We start from the raw sequence: 18,972 nt of genomic DNA on the forward strand, positions 1-18,972 counted from the left end.
TGCCCCGGCCACGAATCGTTTGGGAGGAAATTTCACCCCGGCGCCCCTTTTTAGCGTGCCCTTGCCTCGTGTGGTCTGAAGACCCAAATCCCGCCGCCGCTGCTTGGGGTCTTTGATGCTGGGGTTGGTAGGGGCAGTTGGAGGGCGGCACCCCGTGGGTGTCGGGCTGGCGCAGATAGAGGCAAAGATACCCTCATTTGAAAAGCTGGGATGGAAAACTTCCAAACTGCTCCCTATTCGAGAACACATCATCGTTTACTTTCAGTTCTTCACACTTTGAAGGAACCGGTTCATTGTTTTCACAAACACGTAAGGCTACTGCTTCTTAGGCAGTCCGAGAACTAAGATGAATCAGTTAGAAGCACAAACCGACCAGATCCAACTGGGAGGGCCACCCTGACACTCGGGACAAGGGGTGGGTGATCCCATAGCCTGGAATATGCAGCTTTTCCACATCTTGGCCATTTCGCTGACGCTAAAGTGCAATTAGGCGAGACATACTGTTGTAACGCCACTGGGTCAGTTTCAGATGCTGGTTCCTGCCTCTTAGTCACACCCCTGAGCTGAACTTTTGGGAGTTTCCAAAGGCAGAGGAACAACAAGAAACATTCCCTTTGTTTCTACCTCAGTGTAATCACAATGTATTTTAATGAAATAGTTACCCAAGTCGTCAGCTTCACTGAAAACTAATCACAGCCAAGACAGTACGTGCACTGGACAGGGTTTCACTCATCTGCAGATACTCTGCAGTGTATGAGGGCTTGGAGAGTCAGAGAATAATGCCCGACGGCTTTTGCTCTCTGGCTTACCATCGAGTGGAGGATACAAACAGACCAGCCATTGAAATCAAGTGTGATAAGTGCCAGGGTGGAGGTGCGCTTGGAAGTGCTCTGGATGTGGTGTGCGTGGGAATCATCTGAGAAGCTTTTTAAGAACTCCAGGTGGCCAGACCCCAGTCCTGAGGCTTCTGATTTAGGAGGTTTGGGTGAGGCCCAGGAGTTAGAATTTTTCAAAAAGACTCCGCAGCCTCAGTTGTGATCCACTGCACTGCGGTATACGGAGGTGGGATATTCGCTTCAGTTTTTAGTGGCGGGACGGGGGCAGGGGACGCTTTTTGGCCACAGGAGTGGAACGTGCAGCCATGTGGGCTGGATGCTGGATGTGGGGAACTGATAATAGAGAAGACTTGCGGGAAGGCAGGAGTTAGATCCTGAAGGGGCCCGTGTTCCTTCCAAGGAATTGTGCCCTTGTCTTCTGGGCCGATGCTTCTCTGCTCAGTTCTGTATAACCTGAGTCAGGATCACCTCCAGTGCTTGATTGAAATGCAGACTCTTGGATCCCACCCTAAATCTAATCCACCATCTCCTGGGTAGAGCCTGAAATTCTGCATTTTTAATAACCACCTTAGCTATAAGTAGGGTGGGCTTTGTGGTCTCTTTGGCACCAGATGGTACAGGGTACTGGTCGAGCCAGTGTAATTATCAGTAGCATCCTTCTGCAACTCACAATAGTGTCTTGGTTTGGATGAGAAATTATATGGTCACCCTAGTTATGGGGGGCACAAAAGGATTTCTATCAGGGAAGCTACAGGATGGGGTAGGCATTTGAGAACAATTGCTGTGCAGTAGTGTTGTGAATGGACTGCAGGTGGGCCGTCTCACTGAGTTGGGTTAAGTTGGTTGTGGAAATGCTAATCTCTCAGTCATTTATTCTGCAGATATGAGTGCCTGCTCTGTGTCCGGCACTGTGTTAGGCTTGAGGATACAGCAGGGAACACACACACACAAATCCCCGCCCTCTTGGAGCATCTTTTTAGTGCGAGAGAGAGACAAAAGAACACGTCAAATGTGTTCTGTGTTAGGTGCTGGGGGAGAAAAGTCAGCTGGGAGCGGGTAGGAAGTGGTGGGGCTGTGCACTCTGGGGAGTGGTTGGAATTTTGTGCCGGGTGGTCAGGGAGAGCCTAGTTGAGAAAGGTGGCCTTTGAGTCACACCCCAGAAGAGGTGAGGGGCCTACTCATGCACATATCCAGGTGGCAGCACAGGCCTGCGCTCCCTGAGGCGGGAGGGGGAGCCAAGGGTTCAAGAGTCAGCCAGGAGACCAGTGTCACCAGCAGGGAGGGAGCTAGGGAGACAGCAGTAGAGGACAAGCTCAGAGAGGTCACAGGGGCAGATGGTGTGGATTTCAGGATGCTCTCCATGGCTGCTGTGTGGACAACGCACCGGAAGGGGAAGGAGTAGAATCAGAGTCTAGCAGGTGGGAGGCTGTCGCAGTTATCAAGGCAAGAGAGGATGGTGGCTGCGACCGGAGCCGTGGGCTGGAGGAAGGGAGAAGTGATCCGATTCAAGCTATCATTTGAAGAAAATCTGCAGGGTAGAGCCAGTAGGGTTTGTGAAGATTGGTTGTCGGGTAGGAGAGAAGAAGAATCAAGGACAATCCCAATGTCTTCGGCTTGCGGAAAACGATGTTGCCGAGATGGAGAAGCCTCTATGTGGAGCGGGGTTAGGGAGTTAGCAGGCTCTCAGCCCTGGTTGTAACAGTAATGAGATGTCAGCTGGATTTCCCAGAGCAGATGTCAAAGAGGCAGTTGGTTTATTTACGCCTGGAGTTCAGGGGTGGTGTCTGGGCTGGAGTCACCAGCATAGAGGTGGGGCTTAAATTCATAAGGTGGGAGAACACCGACAGATGATGGGCGTGTGGAAAAGGTAATTGGAATAGGGATGGGCAAGGTGCATTCTTACGATATTTAGCAGGTAGGAGTGATGAGACTCGGTGAGCATTCAGATGTGAGAGCCAAGTGGGGAGTGGGCTCCAAGGTAAACCCCAGCTTTGGGCCCTGGGGCCCCTGGATGAGGCTGTGCCTTTCCCTGACTTAGGAGACGTGAGGGCTGGAGGAGCAGTTTGCAGGCTGGGCGGCTGATGCTGGTCTAGACCCGTGGAGCCGGCAGGGTCTCTGGGACCGACTAGTGGAGCTGTCTCATGGGATCCTCGGCGTCCAGGTCGGGGGAGTCCGGGCTGGAGAAACAAAGCTGGGAGCTCCCAGACTGCAAGTGATTGTTGCCACCAGGAGTGTGGAGGGAGACTGCACTGACTAAAGAGCAGAGAGGGGAGAGGAGACGTGGCCTTCCTCCTCAGTCCCGTCGTTGTGACCGGCTCTGGTTCACGTTCTTCTTTTAAGAGACCCCCAGAGTAGACCCTGGCTCTGCAGCTGTGGCTCAGCCGTGGACCGTGGGCCCTCCCCTCTCTTCTGAATATCGTACTTCTCTTAATGCTGATGGAGCTGTGGGCCTGTGATAGGATGTGGCTCGCTCAAGGTCACGGAGCTAGCTGGTGACAGAAACAGGACCCGGAGCCAGGCCTCCTGTCTACCAGCCCACCGTGCCACACTGTTTATAACTCTGTTGACCAGGATGCTTCTGGTTGCAGGTACCAAAAACACAAATCATTCTAGCTCCAGCCAAAAAGGAAGTGTGTTGGCTCCCATCACTGCTGCAGCCAGGGTGAAAGATGGCCGCAGGCACATTCAGAGCCAGAGTTGCAAACAGTGTGGATGAGGCTTCCCATCTCTGTTTTTCTTCATGTCTTACTCTCTATCTCTGTGGGTTCCTCGAGGTGGTGGATGTGGAGAGTGGCCTCCGCCAGTGCTGGGGGCGGGTCTACACAGCTCCGGGTCCAAGAGGAAAGCTCGGGGTCACTCCCCTCCAAGTGGAGCAGAATCCTATGAAATGCGGAGGGGCAGCTCCCTACCGTGGAGAGAAGGGTCCTCATTAGAAGGAAGGGGAACGGAAGCTAGAGGATAACAGCAGCCCCCTCCAACCCACCCCGTCCGCGGTGGGTGAACAGGTGGGTTCCTGCTGTTAGATTTGTGCTCAGGCCCAGGTGCTGGCAGAGGAAAAGGCAGCTTGGCAAGAAAAGTATGGGAGAACCGGACAATAAAGGTGCCTTAGCATTTAAGAGGAAACTAATATCCCTCCCTTTCCCCTCCTTCTTCCTCTTAGTTATTAATTGTGGTAAATAGAGTCTTGGTGTATGACAGGAATGTCTGCCCATTCAGCGAATGAATGTTTGGACTTATATTTTCGGCCCCACAGATAACTACTATAGGCTGTCCTGGTCAGAGAATGCAATTTAGGTCGCTCGTAGAGCACATCAGATGTCTTTATTTCACTAGTTACGTTATTTCACACACTGCCTAGGGATTCCAGGTTTTTTTAATCCTTCCAGCACACGAGTGTGGATTTAATTAGTGATGAGATTTTCAAAGGTCTGGAACACTGTTTACAGTGAAAGCCACCTGCAAGGTAAACTTTCATAAGTATCTTTTGCCCTTTTACTTGATTTCTTCAGTGCTTTCATGAGTTGAGAGAGGAGCCTGGCCTCTGGAGGCAATTTTTAATTCCCTCAGTGCTTACTTTGCTTACGTGGTCCTTTAAGTCAGATGAGCACAGCCCGACCACTTACCAGCTGTGTGACCTTAGTCAAACGCTAGAGCCTTAGTTTTCTCCTCTGTAAGGTGGGTCACTGTGAGGCTCGGGTGAGGCTGTGTGCAGAAATGTGTTGAACATTTGAGAGCAGCACACAAGCGCGAGATGCCATTTTCTCTGCGTCCTTGTGTTCTCGTATAAGGCAGTGGCTAGCATCTGTAGCGCTGGCCTCTGTTTTGCCCTGTGGTTCGGTGAGTTGGTCGCCGTTGGTGGTACCATATCCTGGAAGGACAGCCCCACCACTTTCTGATGGGCCATGTCGCCACTGCACCTCAATTTTCTCATCCCAGAAACCTGTTGGCTCGTCCCCGTTCTGCCTTCTTATCACATGTGGTTGTCAGGCTCTGATATCATAATGGACTGGAAAAGCCTTTTGTAAGTTGTCAGAGCACTTACAGAAATGTAAGGCGGCATTATTACTACACACAGGACTTTTCTAGTCTGTTCTTTTTAAAATCATACAATCAGCTTTGCTCCATTAAGAGTCACTTTGATTCACTTGAAATTACATCGTTTTCTAGATTTAAAACCACCAGCATGAAAGTGATAGCATTTTTGAAAAGCATATGCTGTAAGATAAATATTTCACTTTAGAATTAATTTTCTACTTACATTAAGAATATTCACTCTATGTAATTGTAATTGAGTGATATTTTATTAAATGCTAGAAAATAACATATTTAACTGTCTGAGGTCTAGAATCTTAACCTTAAAATAAATTGGTTGATTCATTTCAAATCAACCTGGAACCTAATCTTACTTCCTAGTGGTCAGTCGATATTTCAGTTCTTACATTAAATGTAAAGGTAACTAAATAGTCTAATTAAAGTTCATTCTTTAAAAAAAGAAATGTACATATATCCCTAGTCAGTGCTCAGTTTTCTCACTCAGAGGCTATGTCTTAAAATATTTTAATTGCACTATTTCTTTTAGTCCTACAGGATCACATGTTGAATGGTGTAAACAGCTTATAGCTGCTACAATTTCTAGTCAGATTTCAGGTTCAGTGACATCAGAAAATGTATCCAGAGATTACAAGGTAAGCGGAATTGAGTCCTTAATTCATTTTCAATATCCTAAGTAGCCAAGAAGCATTGCAGTTTTAATTCGAGTGAGACTTTGGCCCCTTGAATGCTCACCGGCCATTTGCTTGGGAACAAGGGTGAAAGATTCTCTGTTGTTAGAGTTCTGAACTTTAGAAGAGACATTTTTACCAGGATCTAGTATATGTGATCATAGTTTTATAATTGAGAGGAAAAGCTGACTTTCAATTATGATCATTCTTTTAAAACTCCAGATCCATTTTATTATATATTATATTTTTAGATTTGATTATAATAAATGCCTATATTTTCTTTATTACTATTCTGAATTTCAGAAAATATCTGATAGATAGTATTTCCCTAACTTCACAATTTGTTTCTGTATTTATGTACTACCTATGGGTTTTCAGCATTAATATGTGATACTAGAATGCAAAAAACTTGCAAAATCTCAAGAATGTTGTATGGGCAGCCTCATTTTTTAGTCCTTATTGAATTGAGAAATCTCTTCTTGTTTATTTTAAAAGTTGGATTCCCTGCTTATTCTAAAGTTAAGAGTGATAAGCTCCTTGTCAGCAGAGACTGGGGCTCTTTTTCTCACCACTGCTCCCCCAGCACGATCCTGGAACGTAACAGGTGCTCAATAAATTCTTGTTGAATCAATTAACAAATAAAACGCTTGCGTGCTCCATCTTTGTTAAGGCTAAAGACTAACTTTGTTTTAATGTCAAGAAACTATTAACAGGTACATTAAGTGAAACCATGTCTACATTTCAGTAGTACAGTTTACTTGAATTGAGGATTCAGTTTATTATAGTCATTTTTGCCCACTAGTAAGAGAGAATAGATTTTCACAGGTATGTATGAATGACATTTTAGTATCCTGTCCTACCCTAGGTCAATGGCTCTCAAAATCATAGTCCTTGCCAGGCATCAAATCTTACGAAGAGTTCAAGAGCTACGATAACGATCTTAAGTCATTCTTAATAGCTGTCCGTGTTGAAGGGCTCTAGCCTCACTTCCTCTTTAGCCGTCCTGTAACAAGTGCAGAAACTGACTCCAGAGGCTGTGTAATTGAGATTTGGCTATGGTGCTGGACTTGCTTCGTCCAAGCCATTGGATGCTGTTGCTTATGCCTCCCAGAGGAAAAGCATGGCTGGAGATGAACAGAAGTTGGATAGTATGGCCAGCCAGAAGAGTGGCAGTATAGTTCTTGATAGTTTTCTCTGCTATCTGGTTTTCATGTTTGCCCACGTAGGAGGAGCTGGGGCTCCTGTTCCTCAGAGCCTGACTGGGCAAAACGTGACTGCTGTTTCCAGGTGGCAGAAGCGTTTGCTGCATCACCTGTGCCTGAGCGGCTGATCACTGGGCAGCTGCCGACCCCACTGGTCCCAGGCGCCCTCTTGCCCCACGTTAGCGGAGAAACTGCCCTACTGAGTGGAGAGGCTCAAGGACCCATATTGGCAGAGAATAGCTCTTAGACCTCGGATTGATTTTCTTTATGGACAATTATGTGTTAACTGTAAGGTTTTCATTATGGTTGAATAGTTGTTAGTGCTGTGTGGGTTCTAGAAAAGGATGGTGACTGTGTGCATAGCTGTCTAACGTCTACATTAATAGATCAGACTGAATCTATGCTTTAACATGAAGCAACTAAGGTTTTTAAAAAAAATTTTTAGTTTATTTACGAATTTTGTATAGCAGAATTAGCTCGTGTTGGAATGGTTTAACAGATGGTATTCAGAGAAAAAGAAGGCTTTTCTATATTTTGTAAATTGAATTTTAAGTACCTACATCAGATCATTGCTAAAGCTTTAGATGAATTATTGTAAGAGAGCATTTTTTAATCATTGTCTTTGTTAGATTCGCCCTGTAACCAAGTCTGCAAATTTGGTGTTAAATTTATAATTCAGTTGTTATGTTTTCTTCAAGGAGAGAGTTCTTTTAAATAATAAAAGAATAAAATGTTTCTAAACCACAGATAATTTTACATGCTATGTATAAAGTAGTTCTTAGAATCAGGGTAACCAGCGTGGGCCTTTGGGACACCTTTTGCATGGGAGCCATGCATGGGGTTTGCCCTGAAGGTCCAGATACAATTCCTTGAGGATTTAATGTGCAGTCATCCGTTGATAATATTTGAAATTATATATTGTGCAAATATCTTATTTGAAATACACACTCAATTTGGGGGTTAATTTATTATAGGTTAAACTCAGCGTCAGTAATGAAATGGGAACAGATGTTTCTGTGGAGCAGAGCGCTTGCACCTCGATTTGGAGCGCTGTGTTCTCAGTTGTAGGCTGCGGCAGCATCCTCATCAGCCCTCTAGCACGTGCAGCACTCTATGGTTTTGTAATACTCTTTTGACATATCATCCATTTACTTCTTAAAACAACCCAGTAAGATGGCTTTTATTATAATCATCATTTAACAGATGAGGAAAGCAAGGCTCAGAGAGGTTAAGTGACTTGCTTAGTATCATGCAGTTAGACTTGGGGTTTGAACCCAAGTCATCCTATTGAAAAGCTAGAGTGATTTTTAAAATTTTGTACTGCCTACCTGTTCACTGTTTTTCAAAATGTGGCCCTTGGGTGTTCCCGCACCAGCACTCCCTGGGGTGCCTGCAGAAATGCAGCTTCCATGGTCCCCGTCCCCTCAGTGAATCAGAATCTCTGAAGGCGGGGAACAGTGTGTCTCATGCATTTCTTTCTTTCTTTTTTTTTTTTTGATGGTGTTTTGTTACTTATTTTTACAAGATTGGGATTATATCCTACACATTATTGTTAAATTTGCTTTTTTAAAATTGGAGTGTAATTGTTTTACAATGTTGTGTTGGTTTCTGCTGTACAATGAAGTGAATCAGCTATGTGTATACATCTATTCCCTCCCTCTTGGACCTCCCTCCCACCCCCGACCCCATCCTGCCCATCTAGGTCATCACAGAGCACCGAGCTGAGCTCCCTGTGCTATACCACAGATTTCCATTAGCTACCTGTTTTACACGTGGTAGTGTATTTATGTTAAACCTAATCTCCCAATTCATCCCCTTCCACCCCTGTGTCCACACGTCCATTCTCTACATCTGCGTCTCTATTCCTGCCCTGGAAATAGGTTCATCTGTACCTTTTTTCTAGATTCCACATATATGCGTTAATATACAATATTTGTTTTTCTCTTTCTGACTTACTTCACTCTGTATGACAGACTCTAGGTCCATCCACATCTCTACAGATGACCCAATTTTGTTCCTTTTTATGGCTGAGTAATATTCCATCGTACATATGTACCACATTTTCTTTATCCATTCATCTGTTGATGGACATTTAGGTTGTTTCCATGTCCTGGCTATTGTAAATAGTGCTGCAATGAACATTGGGGTACATGTGTCTTTTTGAATTATGGTTTTCTCAGGGTATATGCCCAGTAGTAGGATTGCTGGGTCATATGCTAGTTCTATTTTTGCTTTTTTAAGGAACCTCCATACTGTTCTCCACAGTGGCTGTATCACTTTACATTCCTACCAACAGTGTAAGAGGGTTCCCTTTTTTCCACACCCTCTCCAGCATTTATCGTTTGTAGATTTTTTGAAGATGGCCATTCTGACTGGTGTGAGGTAGATACCTCATTGTAGTTTTGATTTGCATTTCTCTAATAATTAGTGATGTTGAGCATCTTTTCACATGCTTCTTGGCCATCTGTATGTCTTCTTTGGAGAAATGTCTCTTTAGGTCTTCCATCCTCATGTATTTCATTCATTCATTCATTTAATTTTATTTTATTTCATTTTTGGCTGTGTCGGGTCTTAGTTGCAGCCCGTGGGATCTTTGTTGCGGCATGTGGGATCCTCCACTGTGGTACACAGGCTCCTCATTGCAGCATGTGGGTTCCAGAGCCCGTGGGCTCTGTAGTTATGGCACGTGGACTCTCTAGTTGTGGCCTGCATGCTCAGTTGTTGCAGCGGGTGGGCTTAGTTGCCCCGCAGCATGTCGGATCTTAGTTCCCCGACCAGGGATCAAACCTGCGTCCCCTGCATTGGAAGGCAGACTCTTAACCACTGGACCACCAGGGAAGTCCCTATTTATTTCGTACAATAAATTGTAAAAAGTTCAGCTTCCCTAGGTTTGTATCTGTTGAAATTGGTGATGAGACCATACATTTCTGGTACATTCCCACAAACCTGAATCATTAGCAACTCATGTTAGATTTTAGAGTACAATTGTTTTATTATTTACCCATGTCATAAATTGACAGTTAGCTTAGAGTCAGATCACCCAAGGTGTGGTAAGAATATCACTGTCATCACGTGAGATGAGTTTAGGTGATATGCCCATGGACATGTTTTAACAGTTATGTAATTATTTTAATGTGTAGTAGGAAACCTGGCACATCAGACTTGTGATTTAATGGGTATTATTGCTTAAAGCCAGGCGAAACATGAAAAAAAGAGTGGATTCAAAGTCAACATAAAGGGTTTCCCTGGTGGCGCAGTGGTTGAAAATCCGCCTGCCAGTGCAGGGGACACGGGTTCGAGCCCTGGTCCGGGAAGATCCCACATGCCACGGAGCAAGTAAGCCCACACACCGCAACGAAGAGTAGCCCCCGCTCGCCGCAACCAGAGAAAAGCCTGCGCACAGCAACGAAGACCCAACGCAGCCAAAAATAAATTTAAAATAAATAAATAAAGTCAGCATAAAGATAAATACTAATATTAGTACAGGTGATATGCATATAGCAAACCAGACTTGTAGAGGTGTTATATAAGATAACAGAAGTTTGGAAAACATTGTCCCTGTTGAAAGAGTAGATAGCTATTATGTGGATTATGGATTAACTAAATTAATAAATGTATGCCTTAATGCCAAGTCATCCTGAAGATTTACCTGATAATTAAGACTACTAGAAGAAATGTAATAAAATGTTTTGTTTGCCCACCCCCCTACTACTAACTCAGTTGCTTCCATTTTTAACGGGCTAAGAAAGAGTACAAATCTCTCTCTTGAATTTGTCAAAACATTTAAGAACAAGATCTGAATGTAATGATTAGATGAATGTAAAGATTAGATGAAAAAATACAGTTATAACTTGTAATGAAACATTTTTAGGAACTGCTAGCAGAAGTGACACAGTTGATCAGCTTCCATTGTTTGCAAAGCAGAACTAGGCCAAGAAGAGGGAACATGGTGTAGTACAGACGGTACTGGTTAGCTTTGTGACCTTGTATAACCTCTGAGTGTCTGTTTCCTTTTGTGTAAGGTTAAGAGAATTTGGATTAGATTTGAAGTCTCTAAATTCCTTTCTTTCTAGAACATTCTTCAATTCTGTTTTGTCCAAAAGGATTTGATTCTGGCCAGCCTTCAGGAAATTAGGACACTATAGTTTTAATGTGATCATACTCTTTCCTCTGGCTCCAACATCGTCGTCATCATCATCATCATCATCATCATCACCATCACCATCACCATCACCATCACCATCACCATCACCATCACCACCACCATCACCACCACCACCACCCCTCTGTCCCTCTCCTCCTGTTTCTCCTACTCTCATCCCTGCACACACATTAGCTAGATCTCTTCCATAAACATTCTGAAGAAAAAGGAGAAAATGGAGAGAGTCCTATACTAAATTTAATCATTTAATAGGTTAGTACAGTGATTAAACTCTGGATCCTAAACAAAAGTTTCCAGAAGATCTTTGGAGGGAAGTGGGATGCAGTGTGTGGGAAAGGCTTCATTATGCTTGAGCTTGGTCTTAGTTAATACTTCTTAAATTGAGTACTAGTCTAGAAGGAGGGAAGCTTGAGCACGATCTTTTCGAATCCATGACCATAGTCCACTGTTAATAGCTTGGCCTCGTGATCTGTTTATTAAATCAGAGTTTGCAAACACAGATGTCTACAGGGTATAGCTAACAAGCTAAACAGACATGGCTGTGGAGAACTGGAGACTGCAGCATGTCCCCCTAAAAACAATTAAATTACAAAAACAACCCTGCTATTGCCTGTTGGAGCAATAGGCCTCCAGTTTGTAACCACTGTAATGTCAAAGTACTATCCTATGTCTCAGGATTACTTGTGGAGTAGAATTATTTCTTAAAAATATCAAGATTCGGGCTTCTGCTTCTGGAAAGATGGAGCAGATGTACTTTTTTCTTATTTTTCACTCTCAGTACAAATAAAAACCCTGGACATTATCTATAAAATAGACGTAAGAATGCCTTGAAAGGTAGAGAGAAGAAGGCAGACGGGTTAGGGACCTTAGCACCTAAGGAACGACAGGGTGGTGCTATCCCTGGGTTATGTTTTTGCCATATATAACCCAGACTTGTTGCTGAAGAAGCCAGCAACCCAGAAATGCCAACGGGTACAGACAAGAAAAGCCTAGTCTCTCTAGCCAAAGGACAGGAAGGGGGCAGCCGAGTAGAAAGAAAACTTTTAGACACTAACCACTGTGCTCCGGCCCCACACCCACCCCGCCAGCAAGGCCAAGCGGGGAGGCTAGATTCCACTGTTGCGAGGCTGTAGCAAGGCACAGTGACCCCTGCAACTGTGGTGTCGGAGGCCTGGTGGAGAGTCAGGACTTTCACTACCGCCCACTGCAAGGAGGCCACACCTCCACTGTGGTTACAGTTGTATCAGTCATGAGCACTCCTGCCACTGCCAGCTGGGCAGGTATGGGCGGAAGCCTAACTGGGAGCTAGAGCTCTCACCCCGACCCAGAAGTAACTAGGAGACCCCTGTCCTTGGATGGCAGCGTTGGCCAAGAGGGGAACCTGGACTCGTACCCACACCTGGCTGTAATGAGGCAGTGCTCACCGCCCCTCTTCTCCTGGAGCAGTGGCAGAGAAAGCAGCTGCAACAGGAGGGTTACATAAGACCCACACTCTATAGTATTCAAAATGGCCAGATTTCCACTGAAAGTCACTCATCATACCAAGAGCCAGAAAGATCTCAAACTAAATGAAAAAAGAGAATCAGTAGATGCCAAAACCGAGATGACACATGTTAGAATTACGTGAAAAAGGTTTTAAAGAAGCCATCATAAAACTGCTTCAATAAACAATTACAGATATGCTTGAAACAATGAAGACGTGGAAAGTGAGAGACAAGAAACAGGAAAGTTTCAGCAAGAAAATATGAGATAAGAACCAAATGGAAATTTAAAAAGTGAAAAATATGATAAAGAAACAAAAAACGAAACTAAACAAACAAACAAAACCACCAAACCCTCAGTGGATGGGTTCAACAGCAGAATAGAGAGGTCAGAGAAAAGAATTGGCTAACTCTTAAGGGAATTACACTGAGTAGAAAATGCCACTCCCAAGAGATCACATACTGTATGATTTCATTTGTGTAACAGTCTTCAAATGACAAAATTAGAGAAATAGAGAACAGATTAGTGATTGCCAGGGGCTAAGAAGGGGAGGGGCTGGGAGGGAAGTGGATGTGGCTATAAAAGGGCAACATTAGGTGGTGAGGAAATTGTTCTGCATCTTGGCTGTGTCAGTGTCCAGGTCCTTGTTCCGGTATTGTTCTATAGTTTTATAATATGCCACCATCGGGGAAATTTGGTGACATGGTACACTGTACATGGAATCTCTTATTCTCACAACCACTTGTGAATCAAGTTATCTCAAAATTAGAAATTTAATTTTTAAAAAGTCAAGAGTTTTACAGACTGCTCAACGACTCTGTTGCATGTAGAATAAATTTTGATATTTCTAACAACTCATGATATATCAGAAGTATTATTTAAATGGAGCATATAGTTATGCAAATAAAGATGTTAGAAACTGGTTAGTGAAAAGGGTATCAGCAATTATCCTGTACTAGTTCAATTGCAAGTATGCTCATCCCTTTTGTACATGGCAGTTGGGGCCAGCATGCTTCATTGAACAGCTCATTGGTCACATTTCCTGGAGGGCTTTAGAGAAGGAGAATGATTGCTTCAGGCTAGGGTTTGACAAGAGTCAGGCCAGGTTCAGGTGTGGCTTGTTTCCCAAAGACCAGGGTTGTATTTGGATGACTGGTTGAGATTTGTATTGGCCTGTCCTTGGCCTCTGGCTGCAGCCGGTGGTGAGGAATAAGTTGCGCAGACTCTTGCTTACTGAGGCCCCTGCAGCAAGTGGAGCCATCTCCTGACCCAGCAGGTCAAACTCTTTAACTCATTTCGTAGTGGTCTGATTGCTAAAGCAGAATTACTTTATAGACTTTATGCCTAAAACAGAGAACAGTGGTGTTTTTACTCCACTATTACAATCTTTTCATGAAAAGAAGCTTCTTAGAGGCATAAGCTCAAAGATAACTCATTTATAAAAAAAAACAAAAAACTGATATTTATTTCACTTAGAATCATATGGTTTATCAAAAAGATCATAAAATTTGGAGTCGGGGCACTTTGCCTTGAGTCCAGCCCTGTACCTGACTAGCTGCCCAACAAGTTGCTTACCTTGCTGAGCCTCAAGTGTCCTCATCTGTATAGTGGGTGTTACAGCAGAGGTTTAATGTATTAAAAAGGGCAGCATATGTACGAAATGCATATAGTGCTCATTTACTGTATGCTGTTACTCTATGAAAATGTATATGATATGTAAAAATGACTACAAGAGGAGTGTATTGTAATTGCTGAACACCAGTCCACTTCCATAAATGTGATGTGAGCACCTAACATGCACAGGAGTGGGGCTGGGCTGGGCTGTCTGGAATTCATAGAAAAGAGACTCCAAAAAATACAGTACAGGGCATTCTGGGCATTAAGCCTTGCGGGTATTTGTCAGCCTCCTCAGAAAGGGAACAGGTTTAGGTGGGGCTGTATGGAGATTAAGAGCGTGGGCACTAAAACCAGTCAGCTTGGGTTTGAATCCCCACCCTCTTAGAACACTTGTGACACCAGATGTGTGGGTTTTGCCCCCACACTGACGAATTCTCCAAAACCAGCTGAGTGTTCTACAATTCAATTTGATTCTGATACTAACCAGAGTTAGTGCAGACCCCACAGGTTAAGGGCTCAGTCCCACAGAAGTTCTCACTTCAGATGCCAGTTTCAAGTAGTGGGTACCCAGGTTACTCACAACTTCTGCTTAGCTTGGCTACAAATCGGGGCTTCCCACAAGTCTCTCCCTGAGTCCAATCATTTGCTAGGAAAACTGACAGAACTCAGGTAAACACTGAGGTTTACCAGTTCATTGTATAATAAAGAATATAAAGAATGATACAGCCTGTGTGGCTGTCTGAGTTCTCGAGGGCTGTCAGCACTGGAGGCCGATTTGCCCCCCACCAAGTTTAGGTTGGGGAGATGTTTTCTGAAGTCTTCCAATGAAGCTTAAATGACTCCTAAGGTTTGAGGGCTGGTCAGGACCTCGCAGCCATTCGTGGACTCGTTTCCTTTTGTACGTGTAGAAACTGAGGCCAAGTGCAGGCACACGGAGGCCCCGAGTCTGCCAGTGAGAGCTGGCCCCAGGCCGCCTGACTTCAAACCACCGCTCTCTGGCTTCGATCAGATTCAGATTCAAGAAAAAGGAAATGAGCCTCTCTGTGCACCCGAAATGGCTTATTTCAGGAGAGATGAAAACTATAAAGCAGAAACACATGGGTATCAACTCAGGTGACCTCCATTGACCTTTCCGGCCTCCGACCAAGAGTAGCGGGGACTTACATACAGCAGGTGAAGAACTGTGTGGGTGGCAAAGGGGACCATCATCCTGCCCCTTTCCTTTTGATTTAGTTTCTCCTTCCAGTAGCAAAAGGCGTGTTGACAGCAGTATATCTCCTACATTTAAGGCCCAGTTATGCTGCTTGTGAATGCTGCTTTCTAGTTGTCAATTGTTACTATCACTTTATAGACAAAACTTTACAAAATTAATTGCAGTTACAGAACAAAAGTGAAAATAATAACCTGTTGGAGCAGAGGTTTGGAGGGAGCAAGGAGAAGCGAGGGAAGAGGTCGTGGTATTGCTTTCTTCATCCACCCTTGAGGGAGCTAAGAGAAAGCAGATGAACGTTTGAAGGCTTTAGTTACTGTGGGCTGATTACAGCGGTGCTAGGCTGAGGCGGTGTAGTAGACTCTCTGGGTGTAAGTACTTGCTCTGAAACCTTGAACTTGGCCAGATTACTTAACTGTGCCTTGGTTTTCTCATCAAAAAATGGGGCCAATAATAATTTTTATCTCACAAGGTTGTTCTGAGAATGAAATGAGTTAGTATAGACAAGGTTCTTAGAAGAGTGCCACCAAAAAATTATTTCATGAGCTTTTTTTAAAATGATGCAGCTGCTGCAGAAGGACAACGATAAAAAACTAAAAATTACAATTTCAATCAGCAGAGATTGGGAAGAGGGAGGGAGTAGTTTGAGAAAGCATATTTTCTTTTTTTTTTTGCAGTACGCGGGCCTCTCACTGCTGTGGCCTCTCCCGTTGCGGAGCACAGGCTCCGGACGCGCAGGCCCAGCGGCCATGGCTCACGGGCCCAGCCGCTCTGCGGCACGTGGGATCTTCCCGGACCGGGGCACGAACCCATGTCCCCTGCATCGGCAGGCGGACTCTCAACCACTGCGCCACCAGGGAAGCCTAAGAAAGCGTATTTTGTCATCTAGCTAGGTCACTAGGTACTGTTTAAAGCTGAGAAGTCAAGAAGTAGTGGTGTAAGCATACTCCTAGGTTATGGAGGCAACCCTCAGAATTAAAAAAGAAATCTCGCTAAACGTGGTTATCACTGACAAATGAAGCTTGGGAGGGGAGACTATTTTGACCTTTTATTATCATGTATGTCCCATTTTGAGTTTTTTATGAACATAAGCATGCATTTTATTTATTTTGTACTAACTTTCCTGTTGTAATTAACAAATGATAAACTTCACATATTTAAAGTATACAGATTGATAAGTTTTGATAGGTGCCCACTTGTGAAACAAGCACCACAATTAAGATGATAAACATATTCATCACCACCACCCCCTCAAAAAAAAAAGCTAGGTTTAAGCTTCTTAGTCTGAGTAGTCTATATTAAGGAACTTCTGGGCTTTAATTCCCTTGGAGCTACAGCATCCCTTAATTCAGATACCTTTTTTACTTCAAAGAGTATTTTCTTTTAATGGTAACAGTGATGAACTCTATATTCTCGTATTCATGTGATCTTCTTATCTTTCCTGAGTAAAACCTGTAAAGCTAATAAGAACCTACAGTGATTTTTTTTTTAAAAAAGTGATCTGTTTTCCATAGAACCTCCAGTGTTTATCGTATGTAACAATGATCAGATTTCAGACTCGAGAGTGGGGAACAGATGATTCATGTCTTCCTCAGACCGTTAGCACTATTCGCTTTTCAAAAGTTCCATCCCTTCTCTGGGCTGTTTCCCCGAACGCTCATGCTGCACGTTCAAGTAGGAGTCACAGGAATAACCTCTCTAAAATCAGTGTCCGGATTTAGTAAAGCTTGGCTTTCCTTGCCCGGAGACTGCCCTCCCCGGCCCTCCCCGGCCCTCCCCTCCCTGCCAGCTACCCTTTCCTGGGCTGGCGCAAGGAACGGGCACCTTCTCCCTGTGGGGCGGCCGCATCGGGAAGTTTAATTCTGGAGTCCCAAGTGCGAATTGGAAATAGAATTCCTATAGAAACCAGATTAAGATTTGTGCTTAACTAGGCTTTATGATCCCATTAACGCTGTGGCTGAGCTGTGCTCTGCGCCAGCTGTGGGCGCTTTTGTGGTTTCTTGGTTCGGTTTTGTTTTGTTTCTGTGGGCTGGTTTGGGAGCAGAACCGCCTTTTTATATCATTGTTTCTATGCGGAAAATGCGTTCAGTATTCCAAACAGACACACAAATGAATTTTTCACACACGGCCTGTTCACACTGTCTTGTAATAGCCCTTGACAGAAGGGGTTTGTGTTTAAAATAATGTCATTTGTCTTAGCCTAAGGGCAATAAGTTTCTCCAAGTCATAGACTTGCCTGCAAACTATAGGACAAACGTGTTAGGATTGATTGGATATCAAATGGAACTTAGAGGGCAAATGTGTTAGGATCGATCTGCTCGGTTTTATTTGGAGTATTATGATGTTTCTTAGGGCATGGGCTGGCGAACTTAATGGCATCTTTCACAGGTCAATAGTGATGTGTCCGTGATGATGATGTTCTGTGTTTTAACTGACAGGTTTTCAGGAGGCCTGATATAAGGGTAAGGATATTTGGCTTTCAGCACATGGGCCTCCTCCTTGTGTGTTTCTGTGCTTTATCGAACACTTAGTCTATTTAGCGTTCTTTGCCTTCTCACTGATTTTATGAGTCACTCAGATCAGTTTGCTCTGCTGTGTCATAGCTTTCAGTGTTCACTAGAAATGCTTTATTTGTTACAGTGTTTCTATGTGCGGAAAAAGCCGATGTGTGTGAGGGCAGGATGCTAAAATTGTTACCACTGTGCAATACTGACTTCTGTTGTGTTACATGAATTCTGACCAAATGGGTATTCATGGCACCGGGTTTATAAGGCTAGGCCTATAGAGTCCTCTTAATTTAACCTCGTTTGTCATGTAGTTCATGCTGAAGTATTTAATAACAACAACAAGAACAACAACAAAGTGGTCAGTTGTCCTCCTTCCTGAGTAGGAGATCTAAGTAAGATTTCAAGTCTTGATTACAAGATCAAGTAAGATTTCCTGTTTGCATGCTGAATCCCAAAAGCAGAAGTGCTAATCTTGAAGATAAATTTAGCAAAATCAGCCCCATTTAGTATTTCTTAAAATATAGAGGTAGCTGTTACAGCTAGTAGATTATAGTTTATAGTTTCCTCATGATTTTCCTTCCCTTTATTTCAGAATATTCATAAAGCAAGACAAAGATTGGTAATGTGCATGCATTTAAACCTGAGTATCAGATGTTGAAAATTAACCTATTTCCATTAAATGAAAACAATGTGGATTTTGACAGAATCATTTCATGACTTCAGTTTTAAAGTTTTAATCTTATTGAAGCCAATGAAGTAGTACAAAAATAAGCAGGTTAAATCAAATTATTGTTATTCTAGTTGGTTTTTCTCTGTTTAATTTTGTTTTTATCATGTTTTCTTTTGCTCATGGGAATCATTTTCTTTCACTGATTCACATTGTTAAATATTAGTGTTTGGCTTTACACTTGCATGGACTTTGAAATGCTGTGGGGTTTTTTTGTTGTTGTTGTTGTTTAGTCATTCATTCATCTGTTTTTAAAATTTTTGTCAAAGAATGATTCCGTTTTCTTTGTCTTTAGAAAAAGAATGTAAATTTAAAAAACCTGGCTGCATTTAAAAATTTGTCCTGCTCTGAAGGGTAGCAGTACCAACTGTGTACTAAATTCAGTCTGATGATAAAGTATAAAAATATTTTAAGTAGCTATTTTATTTTATTGACAAAAATGAAAGGTGGTGGGGAAGAGTAAATTCTTTTAAAGCTTTGCTACTTCTTCACTGATTGCCTCTTAAAG

At 43.4% G+C, this 18,972-nt stretch overlaps 1 protein-coding gene across 8 annotated transcripts in view; it reads left to right on the top strand.

Moving 5' to 3' along the window:
- The window catches only part of MTMR1 (myotubularin related protein 1), a 95,756-nt gene that overhangs the window by 1,028 nt on the left and 75,756 nt on the right, over positions 1-18,972 (top strand). For 4 of the 8 annotated variants that reach the window (XM_049705023.1, XM_049705016.1, XM_049705021.1 and 1 more), the window contains exon 2: positions 5,416-5,521. The exons of 1 other annotated variant lie outside the window; for it this stretch is intronic. Coding sequence is in view for 6 of the 7 variants with exons in the window: in XM_049705016.1 (XP_049560973.1) it covers positions 5,416-5,521 (106 nt within the window). In the remaining variant the exon portion in view is untranslated. Of the gene's footprint in view, positions 1-5,415; positions 5,522-17,668; positions 17,693-18,329; positions 18,357-18,972 lie in introns of all 8 variants that reach the window. 3 more of the 8 variants (XM_049705017.1, XM_049705019.1, XM_049705018.1) reach the window with 3 other exon arrangements.

The sequence above is a fragment of the Orcinus orca genome, chromosome X (genome assembly GCF_937001465.1).
Source record: "Orcinus orca chromosome X, mOrcOrc1.1, whole genome shotgun sequence".
NCBI lineage: Eukaryota > Metazoa > Chordata > Mammalia > Artiodactyla > Delphinidae > Orcinus > Orcinus orca.